Source organism: Oreochromis aureus, linkage group 13, assembly GCF_013358895.1.
Source record: "Oreochromis aureus strain Israel breed Guangdong linkage group 13, ZZ_aureus, whole genome shotgun sequence".
Classification (NCBI taxonomy): Eukaryota; Metazoa; Chordata; class Actinopteri; order Cichliformes; family Cichlidae; genus Oreochromis; species Oreochromis aureus.
In genome coordinates this window covers 32,671,382-32,695,145 of record NC_052954.1, presented here as the reverse complement: position 1 = coordinate 32,695,145, position 23,764 = coordinate 32,671,382, and the positions used below count along the sequence as shown (strand labels likewise).

Below are 23,764 nucleotides of genomic sequence, written 5' to 3'. Positions count from 1 at the left end.
CACCTCTGTTTGAAGTGATATAATATGATATACAACTATCACTGAAACAGCAAACTTTGTAAATAAACAAACAACACTTCTCATTCTCTAAACGTTTGGCCACAGCTGTAGATTACACTATCAGTGCTTGTTCACTCTTGACAATAATTACATTTCTAAATTCTCTTTGTGCATTTACAGGTAAACAATATCTAATATTTTATCTAAATGACTGCTTTGTCTTTGAAAAGGTGAAGAGCCTGAGGCCGGTGACAGTCCAGTTCTACTCTAAGTACATCCTTACGGTGGCTCACAGGACAAGGCGACATTCCTGTCCTGCCAGAAGAGAAGAGAAACTTCAGTCTTCATGAAGTTCAACCACACCTGTCATATGGAATATGACGGGGTCTCAAACTCCAGTCCTCGAGGGCCGGTGTCATGCAACTTTTCCATGCCCTCGAGGACTGGAGTTTGAGACCCCTGCTGTATGGTGTTCATGCAGTTTTCACCCCAGTTACAGCATGTCTGACTGCCTGTTCAGCATATGCAAAAATATATGATGAGTTTAAGCATGTGATGACTAAGGCCTTCCATTATGGTGTTTGTCATCACATGTCACAGACATCTGGATGATCATTTGGAATAAACAAAAAAAAACAAAAACTTGTTACTTCATCTTTTATCTTTATTATTATTATTATTGTTCTTATTTTACATTTTTCATTGTTAGGCATTGGGTTTATTTGTAGTAGTCCTTTCCAGCTTCTCTCCTCTTCCATATTACTGTGTCAGCTTGTCAGCATCTATTTGGGTTTGGGAGTGGAACAGGAAGTAAGGAACAGAAAGTGCCATTTAAACCAGGAGAGGTTCTTATATTTCAGAAGAAGGGATTAATTCAAAAGAAATGACCTCAATGCCATATTTTATTTAGGAACCCTAGAGAGCACTTTGCAAAATAACACATTCTTATAATTTCACCCTCAGATGAACCAAGCTACGACTGTCAGGGAAGGTGATGTAGGTACAGAGCATGTGAGAGTGGTTATGTCTCTTGTCTAGATGAAGGCACAGGAGGGATCAATGGCAAGGCGTAGAGATTCAGTATCTTCAGTCTTCAGTGGACACTCCATTTCTGGCACAAAACACCTGTAAAAGATGGTCGATTTAGGAGGTGACCCGACAGCTTCAGCCTGTGAAACATAGCAATGGAGCAGCATGTTTTTAAAAAAAACAACTAATAAGCATGCACTCAGTACCCTAAGAATTATTATGGTAGTTAAACACAGTGATAGTTGTATATCATATTATATCACTTCAAACAGAGGTGATCTAGTAATGCTGCACTAATGAATTAGACTAACTATTCACTTTAGCTAAAGTTATTAAGTTAGCTAAAGAGTTGGGATGCTGTGTAAGACATAAATAAAGCTCAAATACAAAGGTTTGGACACTGTTTTGCATGTTTCCCTGCTGTAGGGGTCTCTGCAAGCATACAGGGCTCTGACAGGGTACAAGATGACAACTTTGGAATTCTACTAGAAACAGTCGATCATATTTGTTTGTCAAAGCTGAATTCAGGGCAAACTACGCTAAATTAGCGTTTTTAGCTAGCAGCTACAATAAGCATAAAAGTTACTGTACGGCTATCATTTGTTAACATGACGCTTGTTCTTATACATGTAATACATTTATTACCAACCTGAGAGTTTATCCGCTGGTCATTCGACATGACGAATGACTTCTGAAGTCTTAATTCAGCTCAAGGCGCTATAGATTCCCATCAGTAACGCTATCAGTCTGTAGTTCTATTAATCTGCGCTTGAACCGAAACGGATGTAAGTCCCAAAAACTGAATTTTGGAACTGAAATTGAATTGTAGAACTGAAACTGAATGGTGAGAAGTGAATCTGAAATTATTCGAGAGCTGAATTTTTAAAAGATAAAATGCAGTTTCAAAGCAAATCAATTCATTTTCAAACCATAAATTCAATTTCAAATTAGACTAATTCAAATTCAGTTTTCAAAAGCTTTCATTCAAGTTACAATTCAGATTCAATCCAAGTAATTCAAATTCAAATTTAACTTATTCAAATTCAGTTTCTGATGGCACAGATTTCTGCCCATACGCCACTCTGTTATGGGAGTAGGGTTGAGTTTTGTTTTCCTAGTTCACACCTCCTGTACACCTCCTAGTACGTTACAAAGCAAACATGTCTAACTAACTCATTGTTTAACTTCAAATTTTATTGCTCTTCTAGAGGAAAGGTCTAGTTAATGCATGCCAGTGTACCTTTGACTTCCCCACAAAACACGTCATTGTTTCACAGACTCATGACACCGGTTTGTTCCACTTCCACTTGAAGTAGCAGCCTGATTGGGGGCTATAAGGTTGTAATGTGTTGTTATGACTCATGTCTTACACTGCTCTGATATTATGCAGCTATGAGAACATCAAAGTTGATTTATGAACCAGTCTTTCTCTTTTTGTCTGTTCAATGACTTGCTGTGTGTTATTCCATCTTGCAGCAACGTGGGTGGGAGGAGGCTTCATTGTTGGAATAACTGAGATGATGTATACACCCTCTATGGGACTGACCTGGACCATCATGATGTTAACAGCCTACAGCACATCTTACATGTTTGGTAAGAGTTATAATTGCTTCTAACAGCGCACTGTCTGCATGTGCAAATATATATAAATTGATCTGAACTGAGTGTAAATAATTTAAATTTTAAGTTTAAGCTGTAAAGAAATAATTTTGTGAATCCAGAGTAGAATATACACACTTACCCATCAGAGATAAGCTCATAAATCTGCACATTTAACTATAATCTATGTGTTCCTTTATCACGTCTCCATTAAAGTGAAACATTTTGCAAATGAAGTCACTGGTTACTGATTTTTCTTAAGAAATTTGATGACTGCTGAATGTAAATATTCCATTGGCATTTTATAGAGGTAACATAAACTATCAAAGACTTCACCGATACTCAAGATAAACTCAATAAACAGCTTATAAATGAACATTTATACACACACCTACAATAACAAAACAAATACTGTCATTTCTATAAAAGTCTATTTTAGAGCTCGTTCTTTTGTAAAGCTGTTTTAACTAACTAGTTTTACTTTTGACCTCTTCTTTCAGCAGTCATGGAGTTCCATAAGTATCAGAAATTTAGATATTCTTCTTCTTTAAGTTAAGGGGGTTTCTGTCTCCATTGTACCCTGTTCCAGCATCCTCCTCTGTCACACCAGCCCTTTGCATGTCCCCCTTCACTACATCCATGAACCTACTCTGTGCTCTTTTCCTCATGCCTGGCAGCTCCATATTCAACATCCTTTGCCCAACATATCCATTATCGCTCCACTGCACATGACCAAACCATCTCAGCCTCGCCTCTCTAATGTGGAGTCATGTGGAGTCAATCCACTATCATTACTATAATGACATTGTTTTTTGACATATTTATTCTTACTGTGGTATTTACAGTTACTTTATTGCTGATATAAAGTAATTGTCACATATGAAACTTTTTTTTTTTTTACCAGATAATCAACATGTCTGGCCCTAATCTCACCTCCTTTTAGGTACTCAGTTATAGGACAGACAACTGCTAGATCTGGCTTAACACATGTTGCAGCAGATGTTAATGTGGGACACATGTGGCTTAAAATGAAAACACATCTCACATGTGACTCATATAAGGTGGACCTGTGACTGAGTTGAGGCATACAAAGTCACCTTAATGCCACAATGTGAATCTGGGTCAAATGTGGCCCATAGGAAACTGCAGGTGCAGATGCAGACTTTTATGTTCATGGTTCTTGTTATTTATTTCTCACAGCCGTTTCTTTACTTTGACTGCAGTTTTTCTCAAAATGGGTGAACCACAAAAACCAGCAAGTACATTAAAAATGTGAGAAAACAGCCCAAGAAGTGTGCTGTCTGTTGACCTTAACAGTGTGTATTTACAGTACATTAGGTTTGATGACACCCTGACTTCAACCACAGTCACAGACTACAGAGAGCAGCTATGTCTACTTACACGTTTTTGATCAAATAAATACAAAATGCAGAATCCCCCCATCATCTCCTTTATGAGCAACAGTAAATACACAGAGAAACATTTGTGGCTCCAATGTGGGTCACTGTAGTGACAGCAATTACTTTTTATTTAGAAGATTTAGAGAATATTTTATTTTCAACAGAGCAAAATTGGAAAATTAACTAGTGCATCTCAGATACTGTTGCAGATACAGAAGTATTGTTATTTTTTGTGGGCTATACAAATATGGGCAAATATCACTTCAATATTCAGATTTTTTTTTAAAAGAATATGGTTTGTTGTTGAAATACTCTGGGGCTGTAAAAAACAAACAAAAACATCTTATATTTCTCAAAGAAAGAGTTGAGAAGGTAATTTATCCATTTAAATCAGCTGTGATGGATCAAGGACACATCTAAAACCTGCAGGGACACCGGCCCTCATGGACTGGGATTGGGGACCCCTGCTGTTGACCATCATATTCTGCTAGATAGGCAGAGAAACTGGATGGGTATATCAGGGTCTGCTTTGGACTGGTTTGCATCTTAGTTGCGTGACTGATCCTTTTCTGTGGCTACTTCTAAATATGGTGTGCCTATGGTGTGCCACAAGGTTCCATTTTGGGGCCTTTATTGTTTCTGTTGTATATGCTCCCTCTTCAGCACTTATTGAGCATTTTTAAGGAAATTTCTTATCACTGCTATGCAGATGATATTCAGTTATACCTCTCCTTTAAGCCTCAAGATGATGCTGAGATGAGATGAGATAGCCTTTATTTGTCAGTTGCAGGTCTTTTGCCCACAACCGAGATGACAGACCTTGCCGACCGTACATACAATACACAAACATCACATTGGGGAGACAGATGTTTCCAAGCATAGGTGCATATACTCCATTAGAGGTTGGATGGTTGATAACCGTCTTCAGCTTAATGAGAAGAAAACTGAAGTCCTTGTTTGAGCTCCTAAACAATTTGTACCAAGGATTATGGAAATTTTAGGTCCACTTGCTACATTTGCCAAACCTATCAAGAACCTTGGTGTAACTTTTGACTCAGCTCTGACTTTGGACGCTCATGTTAAATTTCTGGTCCGCTCCTGTTTTTATCACTTGAGAAACATTGCTAATCTGAGTATATACTCCAGTTGTATCTTTGTTCATTTGTTTATGTAAAGGCTCTTTTGGAGCATCTGCAAGTTGTTCAGAACACTGCTGCAAAGCTTCTGACCAAGTCCTCTAAGTACTCCCATGTCACACCCCTGCTGATTCAGCTGCACTGGCTCCCTATTAAATTCAGAGTCCACTTTAAGATTTATGACTCTAACATTCTGGGCTCTGCATGGACAAGCACCAACATATATCAGAGATCTTTTACATCCGTACATCCCCAGCAGGTCCCTGAGGTAATGTGTTCAGGTCTTGCTGGTTGTAATGAGCTATGCCATTTGTTGATTATGTTTATTGCTTTGTTTAATGATAAACAACATAATCTGTCATGAAACGCTGTGTGCAGGCAGGAGAGGGACCCAAACGGAAACTCACCAGAACCGGGACTTAACTCAAAATATAGCTTTATTAACAGAACAGGGAAAAGGGCGATACACACAACAGTATGAAGCTAAACTGACAGGGTCACACAGCTAAATACACAGAAGGATAACGAGGGACGTGGGAGCACACAGGGAACACAGCTGATAATAATAATTATAACAAGACAGGGCAGGAGCAACACACTGTGACGTACACTGACAGGAGACTATCAAAGTAAAACTGGAAGTACACAGAAACGCGGACAAGAGGGAGGGAGAGAACACGGGGAGAGCACATAACGAGCTGGGGAAAACATGGAATAAAACACAAGGAGGAGAAATGAGGCATGGGAACTCACAGATACATGGAGGGGGACACATGGGGTAAATACACGAGGGGAAATCAAATAAACTAACTGAACAACCTAGGAACCATGGAGTAAATAATGAACAAAATACAAAAACACAAGAAAACTAAGAACACTGGGTCAAATAGACCCAGGACCATGACATAATATGTCAGTTGTCCACTGAAAGTTAGGAATTTTTCCTGGAAAACTGACTGTTTGACCCCAACCCTTGTTTGTCAGGCACCAAAGTTATTCCTAAATTTCTTTTGTCTCTCTGTGAGGCAGATAAACAGAAATCTTTGAAGTTAAGTTGTTAGAAATATGAGAATGAACATGAAAATTAACAGTGGCTGACAATTTGACTGAATATACTCTTTATTGTGTGTGTGTGTGTGTGTGTGTGTGTGTGTGTGTGTGTGTGTGTGTGTGTGTGTGTGTGTGTGTGTGTCCTTGAGTGGTCTGGGGTGTGCTTATATATACGCCACGATCTCCTTCTTCAGAGTCACTCTGCAAACAGACAATTATTAAAACTCTAGATTGCTAATTTGTCAATGAGCTGAGCTGGAAGTCGTATTGAAGTAAGAAAAGCTGGTGTTTTCATTTTTTTACTTTACTTTTCACTTTTTGAATAATTGAATAATTATGTAACTCCCCTCTTATCAAATTAAGTCAGAGTTTTGAGATACAGAAAGCAGTTAAAGTCGATCTTTTTTTCTTTTGTGCTTGCATGTGGGCTTCTGCAGATATAAAAACATGATCGTGATGCCTTTATTTATGCATTCATTTTATTTTTCTCATGATCAGGTTACTGACAGACCCTGTTGAGTTGCTTTGAATTGCTGTTGAATGCCTTTAGACTTTGTTCCCATTATTTTTTGTTCTCAGTTTAGGAACCTTTGCTTCTTCTCCCATGTTTTTAAGCCTAACTCTACATAAGATTTAATTCCACTGCCTGCTATTCAACATAACTGGCACACAAAGTCAGTTAGAGATGGAGCTTGTTGCTCATGTGGTGACCGTGATCAGCATCTATGGCTGCCTTCCTTTGACCGTACTGGTCATCTGTTGGGTGGTCTGCTGTTTGGTATGTAAACTGTTTGTATCACTTTTAGTTTTTTTGTGTCTCACTCCTGCTGCACCGACTCACTTGCAAACATCTTCTTGTATTTATAACTTCTTGAATTATTCTTGTATTTCATTTGAAAATTTATTAGGCAGAGAGACTTCAGTGTAAAATCACAAATAATTCTGTCCCAATCCATCTGATGTGGATGGGACTTAATTATTCTCTGACACACCTGATTGATAGCATGGAGAAAGACGAGAACTGTTTCAAAACTATCTGATGTGACAGAGTCCTCTCAGCTCATATACGTAATCTGTAACCTCTTTCCTGTTTAGCCATGTTAGCACGAAACTTGTGAGTTCAGGAAAACTGAGATAAAAACTGAAGTCATAACCAAAAATATTTGCTAAAAAATTAATTCAGTAACAGGAGAGAGAGGAAAATCAAACATTTATGCAACATGGCATGTTTAATATTGCATTAATGTGGCTTTCATAACTGCTTCCAGCAGGGACGAAACGAGCGCATTCCTGTCATCTATTACACAAACCTCCTCATCTCCAATGTAATCATCTTCAGCACCTCGATATCTTTGTCATCAAGAAACGACGATGGATATACGACCTTCACTGTTGATCCCTATATTTTCTTTATTGGTCACATAGCTAATCCTAACTTAAAGATGTGCATTGCTATTGAAAGGTACCTGTCTGTCTGTGTGTGTGTGTCCTTGGATGCATCTGAATGTGACATACTCATGAATCCTCATATACAGAAATATGCTTCTGTGATAATCAGTGTCTGTCTTGGTTTGCAGATATTATCTCATTGCCCGTCCACAGATGGAATGTATCAGACAAGCCAAAGGTGCTGTGGGTGTCTCTGCTCTGGTCTGGACTGTTTGTATTATCACTGTAACTTTTGGGAACTATATATTGATGGCTATTGTTGTCTTCTTCCCTGGCCTCATATTCATCTACGTCTTAGCTGGGATGTTCTGCATTTTGCCTGCTGCCACCTCTGTGCCCACTGATGAGAAACAAAGAGTTACAGGAACTTTAGTTGTGCTGCTGCTTAACTATTTCCTGATGATTTTTCCCATGAACATTTGGGACGTTTTAGCATTTCACAGTTTTGACAAACTTGAATATCCAGATGTGATTTTGACTTCATATTGGCTCAGTCCCTTTGTGGACTTGATTCTGCTTGTTTTCATGCGGAAAGGGTGCATTGACAAGATATTGTCATGTCTGTGCTGCTGCATTAAGGACAACAGTGCAATAGATGTCAGCGGCTCATCAACAGCGACAACAGCAGTGTGACTGATGGTACCACAGACAGGTGGGTTGATGTAGGTGTAGTTAAATGGTGAGAGAAAAAAGGGAGAGATTGACACCCCCCCCCCCCAATTTTAATGAGTTTTTTAATATCTTTTCATTATTAACTGACTCATCAGTGTTTATTCTATTCTACTGATGCAGTATTGTGTGATAACAATTACATTTTATTATTTTATAGGCTGATTCTGTTTGGTTTTCACTTTAGAAATCCAAAATCCTCCAAGTACTCGCATGTGACACCATTGTTATCTCAGTTACACTGGCTTCCTGTTAAATTTAGAGTTGATTTTAAGATCCTGGTCTTGACCTACAGAGCTGTGCATGGACTGGCACCTGCCTACATCTTTGATCTGCTACATCCTTATGTCCCTAGCAGGTCTTTGAGGTCATCTGATCAGGGCTTGCTTGCTATAAAAAATACTAAGAGGAGGACTAAGGGTGACAGAGCCTTTGCCAATGTGGCCCCGAGACTGTGGAACTCTCCCCAAGCATTAAGAACTGTGGACTCAGTAGCTGTTTTTAAAAACAACTCAAAACGTACCTTTTTAAAATTGCTTTTGGTTAATTATTTGCCTGTTTTATTTTTCTTTTTAAATCTTTTTATGACTTTTAATCTTATGTGCAGCACTTTGTGATTCTGTCTTGAAAGGTGCTATATAAATAAAAATTTATTTATTTATTTATTTTATTTAGAATTTGTATCCTCAGGTTTTATTATAATTATGTATATATTCATGGTTCAATAACAAATCAAACAACTTTTCCACTTTTACGTGAGCTGTTTTAGGTTATGGTCGTTGAGGTTAATGCCCTCAATGAAGGACACCGTCAGCTCTGAGTTCAACAAATGAATGAATAAATAAATAAATGTAACCAAAGACCCATTCCATCCTGGACTGCATTTATTCCTGACCTCTGCCAGGTGCACAAAGGGCCAAAGATTTGAAGGGTTTCTTTCACTTTTATCAAATGTTCTAAGTGCTGTAATTAAAACTATGCTTAATAATTAAGTGGTGTAGGTTAATGCATGCCCATACAGTACACATCACTTTTAGACTGCTCTTCTTATGAAAGCTTTTTTGGGGTTTTGTTTTTTTTTCATTTTTAGCCTTGATATCTGTTTTAAACTAGTTTTTTTCATGTTCATGTATTACTGTTGTCTTATGTTGATTTTAATTATAATTTCAAACAGTTGCCTTGAGGTGACTGATGTTGTGATTTGGCTTCTCTGTCCTGGAAACTCTTAAACTCTGCAGACTACCCCAACCCAGGTTTCCACGCCCTGACTTTAGTATCAGATTTTTCGAATACATGTGGTACTTACTGACACACAAAACCAACTTCCTGTCCTCACCTCGCTATGCTGCAGAGGAGTTGATGAAAAAGCAGGTCTCTGTATCACTGTGCTTCTGTACAAATGAAAGGTGTTCTTATATACTGCCAAATCCAATATATTTAACAACGTGTATGTTCAGTTACTTATTTATTAGATAATTTAGCTAATGCACTCAATCCTGCCTCTGAGGAGGCTAGAAAGTTGTTTTTATGTGTTAGCTCTGTGACAGACTGCACCTCTCACCCCAGAGCAGCTGCGATAAGCTCCAAAAGAGTGGATACTTCTTTTACAGCATTTCTCAGAGGTACAAAGACAGCCGGCCCCAGTCGTCTACTACATCAACCTCCTGTTCTCCAATCTAATCCAGTTCAGCATCATAATCTTTTGGGCATTTATATACCATGAACATTCCCATTATACATGTATTTCTGTTTATATTTTCTACTTTGCTGTGGTCGTTCATCTTAATTTGAAGATGCGCATTGCAACTGAAAGGTATCAGTTTTTTTGTGTGCCCACTGAATCACATTATATTTTTAAAAATCTCGACATAGAGAAATATACTTCAGTGATAAATATGGTGTCTGTCTGTCTTGGTGTTTCTACATCACCTGCCCACAGCTGAACTGGATCCAACAAATGAAGTGTTCTGTGCTGGTCTGCATACTTTGAAGTGTCACTGTAGCTCTCACATCAGTCTCAGTCTTAGCCATTGATGTTTTAGTCCTCGCCCTCTGTCTCCTGTTCATTCTCAGCTTAGCTTGGACCCTCAGAGCTCTGCCTGCTGCCACCTCAGCAGTGATGGGATTCCAGCTCTTTTAAGGGAACAGGCTCTTTCGGCTCCCAAACGGTTCTTCAGGTTGTTTTGTTGCTTTAATTAATTTACAGGGAGTGCAGAATTATTAGGCAAGTTGTATTTTTGAGGAATAATTTTATTATTGAACAACAACCATGTTCTCAATGAACCCAAAAAACTCATTAATATCAAAGCTGAATGTTTTTGGAAGTAGTTTTTAGTTTGTTTTAGTTTTAGCTATTTTAGGGGATATCTGTGTGTGCAGGTGACTATTACTGTGCATAATTATTAGGCAACTTAACAAAAACAAATATATACCCATTTCAATTATTTATTTTTACCAGTGAAACCAATCTAACATCTCCACATTCACAAATATACATTTCTGACATTCAAAACAAAACAAAAACAAATCAGCGACCAATATAGCCACCTTTCTTTGCAAGGACACTCAAAAGCCTGCCATCCATGGATTCTGTCAGTGTTTTGATCTGTTCACCATCAACATTGCGTGCAGCAGCAACCACAGCCTCCCAGACACTGTTCAGAGAGGTGTACTGTTTTTCCTCCTTGTAAATCTCACATTTGATGATGGACCACAGGTTCTCAATGGGGTTCAGATCAGGTGAACAAGGAGGCCATGTCATTAGTTTTTCTTCTTTTATACCCTTTCTTGCCAGCCACGCTGTGGAGTACTTGGACGCTGCGTGTGATGGAGCATTGTCCTGCATGAAAATCATGTTTTTCTTGAAGGATGCAGACTTCTTCCTGTACCACTGCTTGAAGAAGGTGTCTTCCAGAAACTGGCAGTAGGACTGGGAGTTGAGCTTGACTCCATCCTCAACCCGAAAAAGGCCCCACAAGCTCATCTTTGATGATACCAGCCCAAACCAGTACTCCACCTCCACCTTGCTGGCGTCCGAGTTGGACTGGAGCTCTCTGCCCCTTACCAATCCAGCCACGGGCCCATCCATCTGGCCCATCAAGACTCACTCTCATTTCATCAGTCCATAAAACCTTAGAAAATCAGTCTTGAGATATTTCTTGGCCCAGTCTTGACATTTCAGCTTGTGTGTCTTGTTCAGTGGTGGTCGTCTTTCAGCCTTTCTTACCTTGGCCATGTCTCTGAGTATTGCACACCTTGTGCTTTTGGGCACTCCAGTGATGTTGCAGCTCTGAAATATGGCCAAACTGGTGGCAAGTGGCATCTTGGCAGCTGCACGCTTGACTTTTCTCAGTTCATGGGCAGTTATTTTGCGCCTTGGGTTTTTCCACACGCTTCTTGCGACCCTGTTGACTATTTTGAATGAAACGCTTGATTGTTCGATGATCACGCTTCAGAAGCTTTGCAATGTTAAGACTGCTGCATCCCTCTGCAAGATATCTCACTATTTTTGACTTTTCTGAGCCTGTCAAGTCCTTCTTTTGACCCATTTTGCCAAAGGAAAGGAAGTTGCCTAATAATTATGCACACCTGATATAGGGTGTTGATGTCATTAGACCACACCCTTCTCATTACAGAGATGCACATCACCTAATATGCTTAATTGGTAGTAGGCTTTCGAGCCGATACAGCTTGGAGTAAGACAACATGCATGAAGAGGATGATGTGGACAAAATACTCATTTGCCTAATAATTCTGCACTCCCTGTATTATTAACAACAATATAAAATTATGCACAAAAGGAATTACTAATATAAAAAAGTGGTTTTATTTATATATGGTTATATATAAATATATACGGTAACCATGCAGAGAACAGTAGCACATACAACCTCCAAAAAGCATGTACAAACCCTAAAACACATTTCTAGCGTTAACTGAACTTCCAAATCAGAGCTACCCAGATCAGTTAAATTACACAATTGAAAGCATATGTGTATTGATTGTGTATTTATACACAAGCACTTATATATATTCAAACAATTAAAAAAATTAATTTACCTGTTACTACTACACACCAAATCCAGTCGTTGGTACTTCTTGGCTTGAGAAGCCACTAGGTAACAAAAGCTCAACACTGCCCCCTAGCATCCTGGAGCACTTCTGTTGTGTTTTGAAGTTTGTACGTGCTTTGTCTCTAGGGGCCACCGTAAATATACTTTTATTTGTTCACTCCACATAAAATGTAATAAATAAATCATATAATACAAAAACCAACTATTCACATTTCAATTTTTAACTATTTAAATAGTTAGGCTTTAGTTTAGGCTTTTTCCATTTAAACAAATTTAAAATGAAACAACACAAAACACTGCAAACCACAACACAATTAAATATAAATTAAAATATGAAAAAGCAGATGCACATTCTCTGTCATATGGGCCTGCATGAATAAACTTTCTGAATCCTTTATCATCCGCAACTGAAAATAGTTGTGGATGATTACTATACCTTTCTAATGTGATGTTGTTGTCCCTGGCTCTCTTTCTCCCTCCCTCCCGCTCTGTTCCTGTGCTACTGAGTGTAACTACCGCCCCTCCCCCCTCTGCCCAGCGGAAAGCCCAGAGGAAAAAAAGAATTGTAGGTCCTAGACCCTCTTAACTACGTATTGATGATCTTTACCCACATCCTTTGTCAGATTTTAGTATTTCAAAATGACTTTGAAATCCCAGATGGTGTTGTAGCCTTTTTTCTGTCCAATCCTTTTGTGGACTTGGTTCTGTTTGTTTTCATGTGGAAAGGGCCCATTGACAAGCTGCTGGCTGTTCTGTGCTGCTGCTGTAGGGACAACACTGCAGGAGATGAGACTGCCAAATCAGCATTGTCTGTGATCATAGAGCAGACAGATGGCTTGATGTAGGCACAGGGAAACAGAGAGAGAAAACACTGGGGGAGATAGTAAGTTATAAAGTGAGATAAACAAATACCACAATGTAAATCTGACAGTAGAATCATTTCTAGGGTTTTAGAAGTGCTGATCTCAGCTGAAGCATCTCTGACTCTCAAAATAAAACTTACAATTTTTACTTTTTTTTCTTTCACGAATTTCTCCTCAAATTTCTGTCCTCTCCCCTCTTTGAAGGTCGTACATTTATTTTTCTGGACTTTTGTGTTGTCTCAAATCTGCTGCATTTCTTTTGATTTATTGGGAAAGGTTCATTAGAACTGCAACACATGATTATGCATTTATGGTAATATTGCAGTATGTAACTGTCTGGACTGTAGCTCAGGTTCTAACTGTACTCAGGACAGTTGTTGCTGTCTTTGTTTGTGTAGCTGTGGTAGTGCTGGCCACCTTCAGCTGCACCACAGGTCTTAATAATTCAACAAATAATACAGCACCATATACACACCACATGCAACACAATGTCACTGTTTCCTTTAAAAGGGACTCAAAGGAGACTTTTAATAAGCCTTTACATTTGATTTCTTTAACCTGTTTCTCACATACATTTTAGTATTTGCTCTCCTTCCATTCATTGCTGTGTTTGCTGCTCCCCATTGTTCCAGTTTCATGTGGAGTTAACATGTTGAGTTATCAGTAACTTTCTAAATCGGTATTTTTGTTCTACCTAGCCTAGCAGACATTTGAGGGTAAAACAGTTCTGTTCTAGACTTTTGTGTGGATATCTCCATCCTCAGACACACACTGAAAGGTTGTGCCACATTATGATAGTTTTAGAAAAAGAAGCTGGTTTCACAGAAACCAGCTTCCAGTTATTGGAGACCCCTTCTGTGGACTGGTACTTGCTGGATCTGAAGAGAAAATTGAAAGGAAGAGTGGATCTTGTTTCAGCATTTCATTTTCACAGCTTGAATGAATACTCTGAGTGTATTCATGTGTTCATAGATGGTGCTAAAATTCCAGATAATGAAATTACAGGGTTTGGAATAGCGGTCCCGTCAAAAAATATTGAAATAAACTAGGGATGCAACGATACCAATTTTTTCAAACCGATCCGATACCGATACTTGGATCTGAGTACTTGCCGATACCGAGTACAAAAACCGATACTTCTACCACACACAAGTTAAACTTAACCGGTAGTAAAGAAACGACCCCACACAACTCTTTAACACAAACGAAACGTTTACTGAACGTAAGGGCAGAGACAAATACTGTACAACACATCCCTTTTTTAAACTCAAATGATATTCCAATTCCTTAACCAAATGAAATACACTGTATAAATGACATAATTCCCTTTCAAATTATATTAAACAACCCAACTTATGTTATCACCTTTTGGTAAGTGACTCACTAATATACACTCCAAAACACGTTATATAAATCCACTAAACATACAATATTCACACATGGGCCCCACACACTCACATTCACACTTGTTGCAGGCCTGTTTGCTGCTCACGCCGGACGATGGAGAAAATCCTCTTCTCCCCAGTAAGAGCACAAAAGTCTGACTTACAGTTCCGTTGCTCGGTAGGTCGCCGTTCACCAGTCCCACACTAAATCCACTCCCTGCGGACCCGATGCTGTCTCTGCTACAGCGCATTAGCCAGTCACTGTCCAGCTCTCCGACAGTCCATAGCAGCTGCCTCCGTGGCGCAGCCAAGCAGTCCGGCTAGCCTTTAGCCTCGGCGGTCATGGCTGGAAACACAGTTTTCCACGGATGGTGGTGCGACCGTTGAAACAAAAAGTCACTTCACCCACACTCTGTTGCGAACCTCTCACACGGTTAGCTTTCTAGTCACACACTCTTTTGTGCAAGTTAACCTCAGTAAAACTAGCCGAGTCTCTCACTTTGGTTCAGCTAACCTCGTGCATCTCTCCATGCCGTTCTCTTCTGTGAACTGTGAACACCTTATGTGGCGTTCAAGTCCATGGGAATTATGATTATCTACTCCCAAATTCCCATCCGGGCTACATAAGGATCGGTTCATGGTATCGGTTAACTTTTACGAGTACGAGTACGCACACATTTTACAGTATCGGCCCCGATACCCGATACCAGTATCGGGATCGGTGCATCCCTAAAATAAACAGATGCACTTCGATTGGACTGGCGGTGTACACAGTTGAGATGGCAGCAATTTTGGTAGCGTTGAAATGGATAGAGTATTCAAAAATCAGACAAGTGGTAGTATGTTCTGACTCTGCATCTGTTAGTTCAAGTCTATAATCATTTTGTTCAAAGACAAGGCAGGGTATGCTATATGATATTCTGCAGACTATAAGTACAATAAGGTGTTGTGGTGGCAATATTCACTTTCTTTGGGTGCCAGCTCATGGAGGAATCAGTGGAAATGAAAAGGTGGATAGGTTGGCTAAAGGAGCATTGACTAAAAATAGGACTGAGATGGAAATTAAAAGCAGCAAATCTGAAGCAAAAGGTATTGTTTGGAGGCAGGTTGTTAAGGAGTGGCAGAAGCGGTGGGAGTCTGGGAGTAAGGGCAGGCAATTGTATTATCTTAAGAAGGAGGTGACAGAGTTTAGGGTGCATAGGGGTAATAGGAGGGAAGAGGTGGTCATTACCAGACTTAGACTGGGACATTGTGCATTAAATAAAACGCTACAGATGATAGGAGAACATGAGACGGGGCTTTGTGGAGTGTGCAAGGAGGAGGAGGAGACAGCAGAGCATGTGATACTGCGGTGCAAGGGTTATGATGTGGAGAGGAAAGTTCTGCAGAATAGATTGAAGGAGCTGGGAATTGGGGACTTTACTCTGAAGAGTGTGTTGGAGGGTAATAGGGCACAGGTGAGGGAACTGGTGGGGCTTCTGAAGGATATAGGGGTTTATGAAAGAGTGTAGGGCTTTTGTTTTTTTTATTTTCCTATGATACAGATTGTAGGCTCATTGTCTGACCTGTACTCCAGAACAGTAGGAGGTGGTAATGCTCCTTTAAGTTGGTTGCCAACCGCCGTTAAACAGAAGGAAGAAGAAGATTCAGACGAGAGAGGAGAGGTGAGCTCTGTTACCAGATCCATGTACTGTTGAGTTTTGTTAATTTAGTTACTTTGGGGGGAAATTTTGTTAAGTTACACATTAAATTAAGTTCACTGTAAATAAATTGCTCACCTCTGGAAACCTGAAATGTCTGCGTAGTCTGCTTCCTGTTAGGGTTCAATGTTGAGAGAAGAATCCATAAAAAACCACAGATCCAGGCGTGTGCAATTAGACAGTATTTTAATAAACACATGTGTGAGTTCAACAACCCAATCAGTGTTGAACTGTCTTTATCATATTCAGACAACTGTTTTATGGGGTTAAGAATTGTACAGCCCCCTTTTCTGTTACTAGGCAGAAATACGTCACACCAAAACCACAATGACTTTTAACATAGAACATCATCTTCGTGTCGACGGCTGATGCTTCCTGTTAGCCCGCCTTCGCTGTCGCTTATCTCCCTGGAACATCAGGTGCACTTCCTGTAGAAAATGTCACTCATACAGGCACAACTTTGCAGTCTAAAACTCATTTAGTAGGTAAGAGTTTATATCTGTGTGTGTGTGCACGTGCAGGGGCGCGTGCATGCTGTGTACTGCGACGTGTCATGACCTCTCACTATTTGTCTGTCTGTACGTGCAGAGTTTGCATCTGCTTTCTGAACCTTAGTTGACCTCAACTTAAGCAACTTGAACTTTCCCTATCAGTGATCCCTCTAACTAAGTGTGCGTGTGGTTACGTGTATGTCCGAACCAAGACTATATATGTGTACTCTACTGAATTAATGTTTTGATCAAAAGCCTCTACTAAAAGCTTAAATTAAAGATAAATGCATAATAAACTCTTTGGCTCTTTGGCTTGCACTCGCTCTGCTTTCGGTTTCACTTCTGCAAAAGCACGCCGTTTCCTGTCAGCCTGCAACTCAGTTTTCTCACCCACTGAAGACTATATGTAAGAATATAAAAACATTCAAAAACCTTTAAATTATAGATTCAACTGATTATAACTGAACCTGTAATAAAGACTAATATAATACCAATATATTTTGAACATCTGAGTGCATCTGAATGCAACATCCCTATTAACATGAAATGTTAATGATGATTAAAAAATAGCAGCAAATAATAGCAGGAAAATATTTCTATTCCTCTCATTCCCTACCACCTTCCTTGACATTCGAGTCTGACTACTTCACAAACCAGACATCATCATCACTATTCCAACAATCCTCTCTACACAGACAAGCATAAACACACTCGACTACTAAATCAAATTTAACATGCATTTGTAATGACGCTAGTTCAGTTTACAGTAGGGTTCATTAGGGAGTAAACTGCCATTAAACAAAACAGAAGAATTAGAAAACAGCTGCACATGCGTGGTACTGATTGGGTTTCCAGACCCATCCTTCAAATCCGGGGAAATGAAGGACGCAATTTGAGGGCCGCTCTGTGGGGGGATTCATATTAAACACTATGCATTAAGAATGAAATGTGATTTAAGTTTATGTGTGTGCGAGGAAATACTTTTGGCAATAAACTGTAAATCTGTATCCACCGTTAGTGATGAGTTGACTTGTTGCCTATACACAGCTAATGATCTTTTTAAAACAGCTGCGATGTTTTCACTATTTTGTCTCTTGAATGTATGTTTTTATTGGTCTCCTCTGTTCACCAGAGTAAACGTGGCACTTTCCCAACTTTTGCTGCCATCAGTAACCATTCTAGAATTACAATCAGACAGCTAAGATTATCCACCTGGAAGTGAAATATCAGGCAGTACTAATGATTTTAGTGCTTTACACCAACACAAATGTACAAAATTCCTCTTCTTTGTTTTTTCAAAAGTAGCACAGAAAAACAAACAAGTTTAACAAAGCCAAACTAGTTCAAAACAAGTCAAACGCTAGATTAGCAAAATGAACATACCTAACAACACTAAGACTGGCATAAACAGCTAACAAAAGCAAAACAAAATGTCAGTGTTCTAGTTAATGTAAGAGTGTTTATTTGGTATCATTCCACTTGCCTAAAATTCCTTGGAGTCAACATCACTGAGGATCTGTCCTGGACCCTTCACACAGACACTGCTATCAGGAAAGCTCACCAGTGACTCTGTTTTCTGAGGTGGCTGAGGAAGTTTGACATAAATGCAGACAATACCTCAAATTTCTACAGGTGTGTGATCGAGAGTTTGCTGATGTAATGGAATTTCTTTCACTTATGTACTAATCACATTATTTTATTGTGTAATGAATTGGTGCCACTGGATTTTAACATGTCTGACACCCATACTGTAAGACAAATGGTGGGGGTCTATTTAGGAAGTTGGGGGAAGCAGACAACTCCACAGGAGGGAGAGTCTTTTGTCTCTTCGAGGACTCTGGGAAGGGAGTGTGAACCTTAAGGTGTGAAACAGCTGTGTACTGCCTTTTGTTCCTGGAGAAGGTATTTAACTGAGAGCCACACTACTCTCAGTGAGACTCTGCTGACCCTGCCCCGTGGTCATGCAGGCTCTCCATCAAGCTTGGTTTTCTGTTCTTTGTGTGTTTTGATTAAAGAATGTTAGCTACCGCTCACCGCTCATCTGCAGGCTTTATTTAAGTGGAAAACTTCCACAACACTGACGAGCTGCATTACAGTCTGGTACGAAAGCTGCTCTGCCAGCAGGTGAAAATCACTACAGAGGGTGGTGAAGGCAGCAGAGCACATCACGGGCATGAGGCTTCCTGCCATTCAGGACATTTATCTCCAGCTGTGCCTCCGTAAAGCACACAGCATCACCAAGGACCACAGCCACCCAGCACGCCAGCTGTTCTCCTTGTTACCATCTGGTAGACGTTACAGGAGTCTGTCTGCTGACTACAAGAATCAAAAACAGCTTTTATCATCAAGCCATTCAGCACCTCAACTACAACACCTGAACACACACACCACACTTCACAGGATGCACACAGAAGCTGTCCTACAGTTTCTCAAGTGGATTCTACACTCTGCACTCTTCACTTCATTTTTATAAGTATTTAAATAAAAATCAAAAACCCTCACTCAGTGCAATACTGTACTAACTGCCACTTTAAATCTTGTACTGCTCAGTTTGTACTGCTGCTCACTCCTGCAACTTTATCTCATGTGCAATACGTTGCCCCCCCTCAATACATGTGGTCACACTTCTATCTTAAGATTTCTTAAGATTTCTTTATTTATACATGTGTGTATATATTTATATATATTTCGTCTGTTAATATTTTACTGTACTATAAATACTAGACATTTCATTGCAATGTTGACCCAGTGCTAACTTTCATATGACAAATAAAACTGAAACTGAAACTTGCCTCAAATGTCAGTGTGATGGGGAAACAGCGCCCCCCGGTCTTGGTTTGGCCAGTTTGGTGATCCTGGCCGCAGTAATCGCTTCCAGTCGCTGCTGAAGATACGCAGGTGAGTTATATTGTTCACACACAATGTGTATAAAACCTGTTTTATCACCTGACGAGTGCTTAGTGGGCACGTGGCTGACACCAGTTTGATTTAAAACTGTCTGGTAAAGCGGAATAGTAACAAGATGCCCTGCTGTAGTGTGCTGTGTGGAGAGCCATCTGTTATGTTATGTTCCCATTCAGGAAATAAACTGATCAACCAGAGCAGTGGCGGGTTTTGATATGGGCGACATGTGCCGTTGCCCAGGGCGGCATCGTTGGCAGATCATTCATGGGATTGCATGGGCACCGATCGGTTTTCCATCGCCCATTTGGGTGGAGTAAGGGCGTCCTTCTTTTGCGAGATGTGGCTGCTGCTTACCGCATAGGGAGGAGAGGGGCGGGGTGGCGGGGGATTCTCTGGCTAGAGCAGCATCTAATAACTAGCTCGCAAAATACAACAAAATAAAAACAAACAAACACAAAAGCACCAGACATCATGATATACACAGCGGTTGAAAAATTTAGGTGCGCCTAAATTTTTTTCTTTGGCGCACACACACAAAAGTTAGGCGCACCAGTGCAACCGTGGCAAAAAGTCTACAGCCCTGACAGTACTGTATCTCTCTCTCTATATATGTGTTTCTCTGGTTAAATTCAGTATGGTTATGACAACAGTGTTTACAATAAAATATGTTAATGTATGATCCTTAATATGTTATATGTGTCTGTATGTGTGTTGGGGGGGGGGCAGGGGGGTTGGACCGCCCCTGGGTACTCGTGTTCTCGCTAGTCTTTCCTTCTTCCCGAGAATGCAGCTCGTTCCTTCTACAATTGGAATGGGGGTGTACTTGATGACATCTCCGCTCCAGAGTTTTTTATTAGTAAAAATACAACACAAGGCAAAGTCGAGGAGTTTATTTGGGCCGGCCTGTTACAGCAGAGTGAAGCAGAAACCTGTTGCACTAACATACATGATGCAGATCTTTTTGCCAGCTGTTCAAAGTTTGTACAGATAATACTCACTGGTGTTTCAGCCACAAGTGTTTTGTGCTTGGTTCCATCAGGTTTGTCACAGCTGTTTCTTCCCTTTGACTACAGTTTATTTAAACATAGTAATATAACAAATCCAGCACAAATATAAAGCTAGTGCTCTGAAACAGAAATATAAAAAACTCAAACAATTACAAAAGCATGAGCTAAAGTTAGATATTATACTTAAAAGCAAAAATTAAAGCAGCAAACTTCCATCAGCTGCTGCAGATCTCCATTTAGCAATCACAGGTAGCAGAGTGTGTCAGACACACTGTGGCTGTGCTGAGTGTGGACGAGTGTGTTCATCTGAAAGAGGTGTGTGTGTGTGTTTGGGAAGTGCTAGATGTTAAGTCGCTGTTGCGGTTAAGCCACAGCGATGCAGACGGCGCTCTCTGACGCCCTTGCAGTTTTATATGGCGATAAGATAAGGAAAGGCTGCACTTCATAAAGGACTCTTTTATGAAGAGTCTCTTTCTCTCTTTTTCTTTTAGCAGACTTTGTTTTTTCTCTAATATCTTTAGCTATAATTTCATATCAAAATAACAACAATGTTGATCTGCTCACTATTTTAACACCTCCTGTTGCACACAGGCAGGTCCTTTGGCCAAGAGAAGAGAGTGGGTTGATCTTTCTATAGCAGCTCCATCATACAGAAAGTCAGCTACAGATGGAGAGATTCGATGTAATCCATGTAATTTTCCTGATAAACATCTATGTCTGCCTTCCTTTGACCATGGCAGTGAGCTGTTGGGTGTGTTTTGTGGTACGTAAATGAAGACTTTTAATACTTTCTATGTCTCATTCCTGCTGAACTAATTTACTTTTACAAACAGTCTAGTTTTATAAGATCTTTTCACTTTGGTCACTTTAAAAGTTCATTTTATGAGTTAATAGTTCATTAAGTTTAGTTCTGAATTCGTCCGTCCATTTTTTTCTGCTTCTGAAGTGGAAGCTTATCCCAGCTGTCACAGTGTGAGAGGTGGAGTGAAACCTGCACTGGTCACCAATCTCTCATTCTTTTTAATTCCGTCAGACCATTTTGCAGTTTTTACACATATTTCAGTTTTTCACAGGATACACCACAGACAGGATAAATAAACTCATTTGCTGTAACAATTCAAAAAGGCATGTTTATTACTGCATCAATGTGACTTGCTGCATTCATATTTTCTGCAGGTACGAAAGGAGCAGGCCCCCATCACCTACTACACAAACCTGTTATTCTCCAATCTCGTCCAGTGCAGCATGATGATCCCTTTCATTGTCCAAGGAAACAGTGAACTACATGGCGTTTTTCAGTATTCTCCTCTAATTTTTTGCTGTGCTGTGATTGCTAGTGTTAACTTCAAGATGTGCATTGCTACTGAAAGGTACCTGTCTGTTTTTCTCTGTGTGTATTGCATTAAATCAAATTCTCAAGCGTCCCTCTAAAGATAAATGTCCTCCTGTAATGATCAGAATGTCTGTTTGTGTTGCAGGTGTTTGGTCATCACCCGTCCACAGTGGAACTGCATCAGACAAACTAAAGGTTCTGTGGTGCTCTCTGTTCTGGTCTGGACCCTGTCTGTTATCACTGTACCTCTTGCTATGATTATACCCCCTGTGCTTATTTTTTTTGCCCTCTTTCCTTCTTTCCTGTTCATCCTCACTTTGGTTTGGACCCTCAAAGCTCTGCCTGCTGCCACCTCAGTGCCCACTGAAGAAAAACGAAGAATTGTTGGAACCTTAGTTCTCTTGTTAATTAATTATCATCTGACGTTCTTTCCCCTGATCTTTATTACTTTCGATTTGGTTTTACCAGGAACGACAGGTTTTGGTTTCCAAGATATTATTGTTGATATTGTCCTATATTTATTTCTGCTCAGTCCCTCGATGGATTTGATTTTGTTTTTTCTCATGCTGAAAGGCCCCATCAACAACCTGCTTGTATCTCTGTGCTGTTGCTGTATGGACAACACTGTAGGAGAGGTAGCTGCAGATACAACGCTGGAGCTACAAAACTGCAGCTACAGCACCGCAGCAGACGTAGCTGCACGGGGTGGCTGTAGCTCAGGTCAGCCACTAACCAGAACGTTGGTGGTTTGATCCCAGTCTGCTCCAGGCTGCATGCCAAACGTGTGTGCCTTACGTTGAGTTTTATTTTGTTAATGCTGCATAGTTTTCACAGTGGCTTTGGAGAGAAGTCTTCAAATAAACCAGGCACAGAAAACCACTTGCGTCTGCCTCTGCTTCGAGGGAATTATAGTTACTATATAATCCCAAAAGTATTTGTAGCCCAGCTAGAACAAAAGAGCAGTGGAAAGTAATTTTTCGGCGTATGATGTAAACAATTTAGCTCTTTCTTTCTTTTTTTGTTTAAAGGAAGATGTAGACAAATAAGATTATCTGTTGTCGTATTACTTTGCCAATCAGCAATGAGCACCCAGCTACCCTTGATGCTGACCTTGATCACATGACTTTCTGTAGTTGCCATTTCGTTCCTGTTCATACAAAGCGATGTGCCCAAGAAACTAATGTTACCAAAGTCGAATTGCTAAGAGTTGCAAGCGATTCCACTGCAGTTTTTTCTTTTTGGGTCATTCAGAATTTCATCATGTCATCGGTGAGTAAGAAAAGTGGGGAAAACCTAATTTGATAAGGAGAAAAGGGCAGGGATGGAAAGTCTGCTCGCAGCTAAGCTAACAGCTAAGCTAACAGCTAGACCTCAGCTTGCAGAATTTAATGTGTTTGTGTGTGTTAATCATTTATGGTTGTGGTGTGATCTGCTCCTCGTTCCTTGCTTCCCTGTGGGTTGTTGTGTCAGTTTTGTTGCCCCACCAGGTCTGGAGAGTCCCTGCCTTGGAACCAGCCACACCTGTGATAATCACTCACCTGTTGCTGATCTGCCTAATCAAGGGGCTCTACTTAAGAGCGCAGTGGAGCAGCAGTCGGCGTGGGATCGTTAAACTAGAAATACAGGTGATTATGGAGACGTGTGGAGGGAGCAGTACACAGTTGAACACAGGCACC

At 40.1% G+C, this 23,764-nt stretch overlaps 2 protein-coding genes across 3 annotated transcripts; both read left to right on the top strand.

Annotated features, from left to right (window-relative positions):
• Positions 1–6,893: 6,893 nt before the first annotated feature.
• Positions 6,894–8,297, top strand: LOC120443375. The gene is made up of 3 exons (XM_039621981.1): positions 6,894–6,992; positions 7,483–7,676; positions 7,792–8,297. The coding sequence occupies exons 1-3, from the start codon at positions 6,900–6,902 to the stop codon at positions 8,294–8,296; spliced, it is 792 nt and encodes a 263-aa protein (XP_039477915.1). The 5' UTR covers positions 6,894–6,899; the 3' UTR covers position 8,297.
• Positions 8,298–16,233: 7,936 nt separating this feature from the next.
• On the top strand, positions 16,234–23,587 carry LOC120443372. Of its 2 annotated transcripts, none has more exons than XM_039621974.1 (4): positions 16,234–16,317; positions 21,347–21,518; positions 21,932–22,125; positions 22,234–23,587. In XM_039621974.1, the coding sequence occupies exons 2-4, from the start codon at positions 21,423–21,425 to the stop codon at positions 22,838–22,840; spliced, it is 897 nt and encodes a 298-aa protein (XP_039477908.1). In that variant the 5' UTR covers positions 16,234–16,317; positions 21,347–21,422; the 3' UTR covers positions 22,841–23,587. The 2 variants fall into 2 exon arrangements, with proteins under 2 accessions (XP_039477908.1, XP_039477907.1); XM_039621973.1 differs by lacking the exon at positions 16,234–16,317 and adding an exon at positions 19,700–19,742.
• Positions 23,588–23,764: the final 177 nt, after the last annotated feature.

Bases quoted from the DNA above. Each gene is read 5' to 3' on its own strand.
- LOC120443372 (XM_039621974.1), top strand. From the start codon at position 21,423: ATGGAGAGATTCGATGTAATCCATGTAATTTTCCTGATAAACATCTAT. The intron at 21,519-21,931 runs GTACGTAAATGA...TATTTTCTGCAG, and splicing joins GCTGTTGGGTGTGTTTTGTG to GTACGAAAGGAGCAGGCCCC. The intron at 22,126-22,233 runs GTACCTGTCTGT...TTTGTGTTGCAG, and splicing joins ATGTGCATTGCTACTGAAAG to GTGTTTGGTCATCACCCGTC.
- LOC120443375 (XM_039621981.1), top strand. From the start codon at position 6,900: ATGGAGCTTGTTGCTCATGTGGTGACCGTGATCAGCATCTATGGCTGC. The intron at 6,993-7,482 runs GTATGTAAACTG...AACTGCTTCCAG, and splicing joins GTTGGGTGGTCTGCTGTTTG to CAGGGACGAAACGAGCGCAT. The intron at 7,677-7,791 runs GTACCTGTCTGT...CTTGGTTTGCAG, and splicing joins ATGTGCATTGCTATTGAAAG to ATATTATCTCATTGCCCGTC.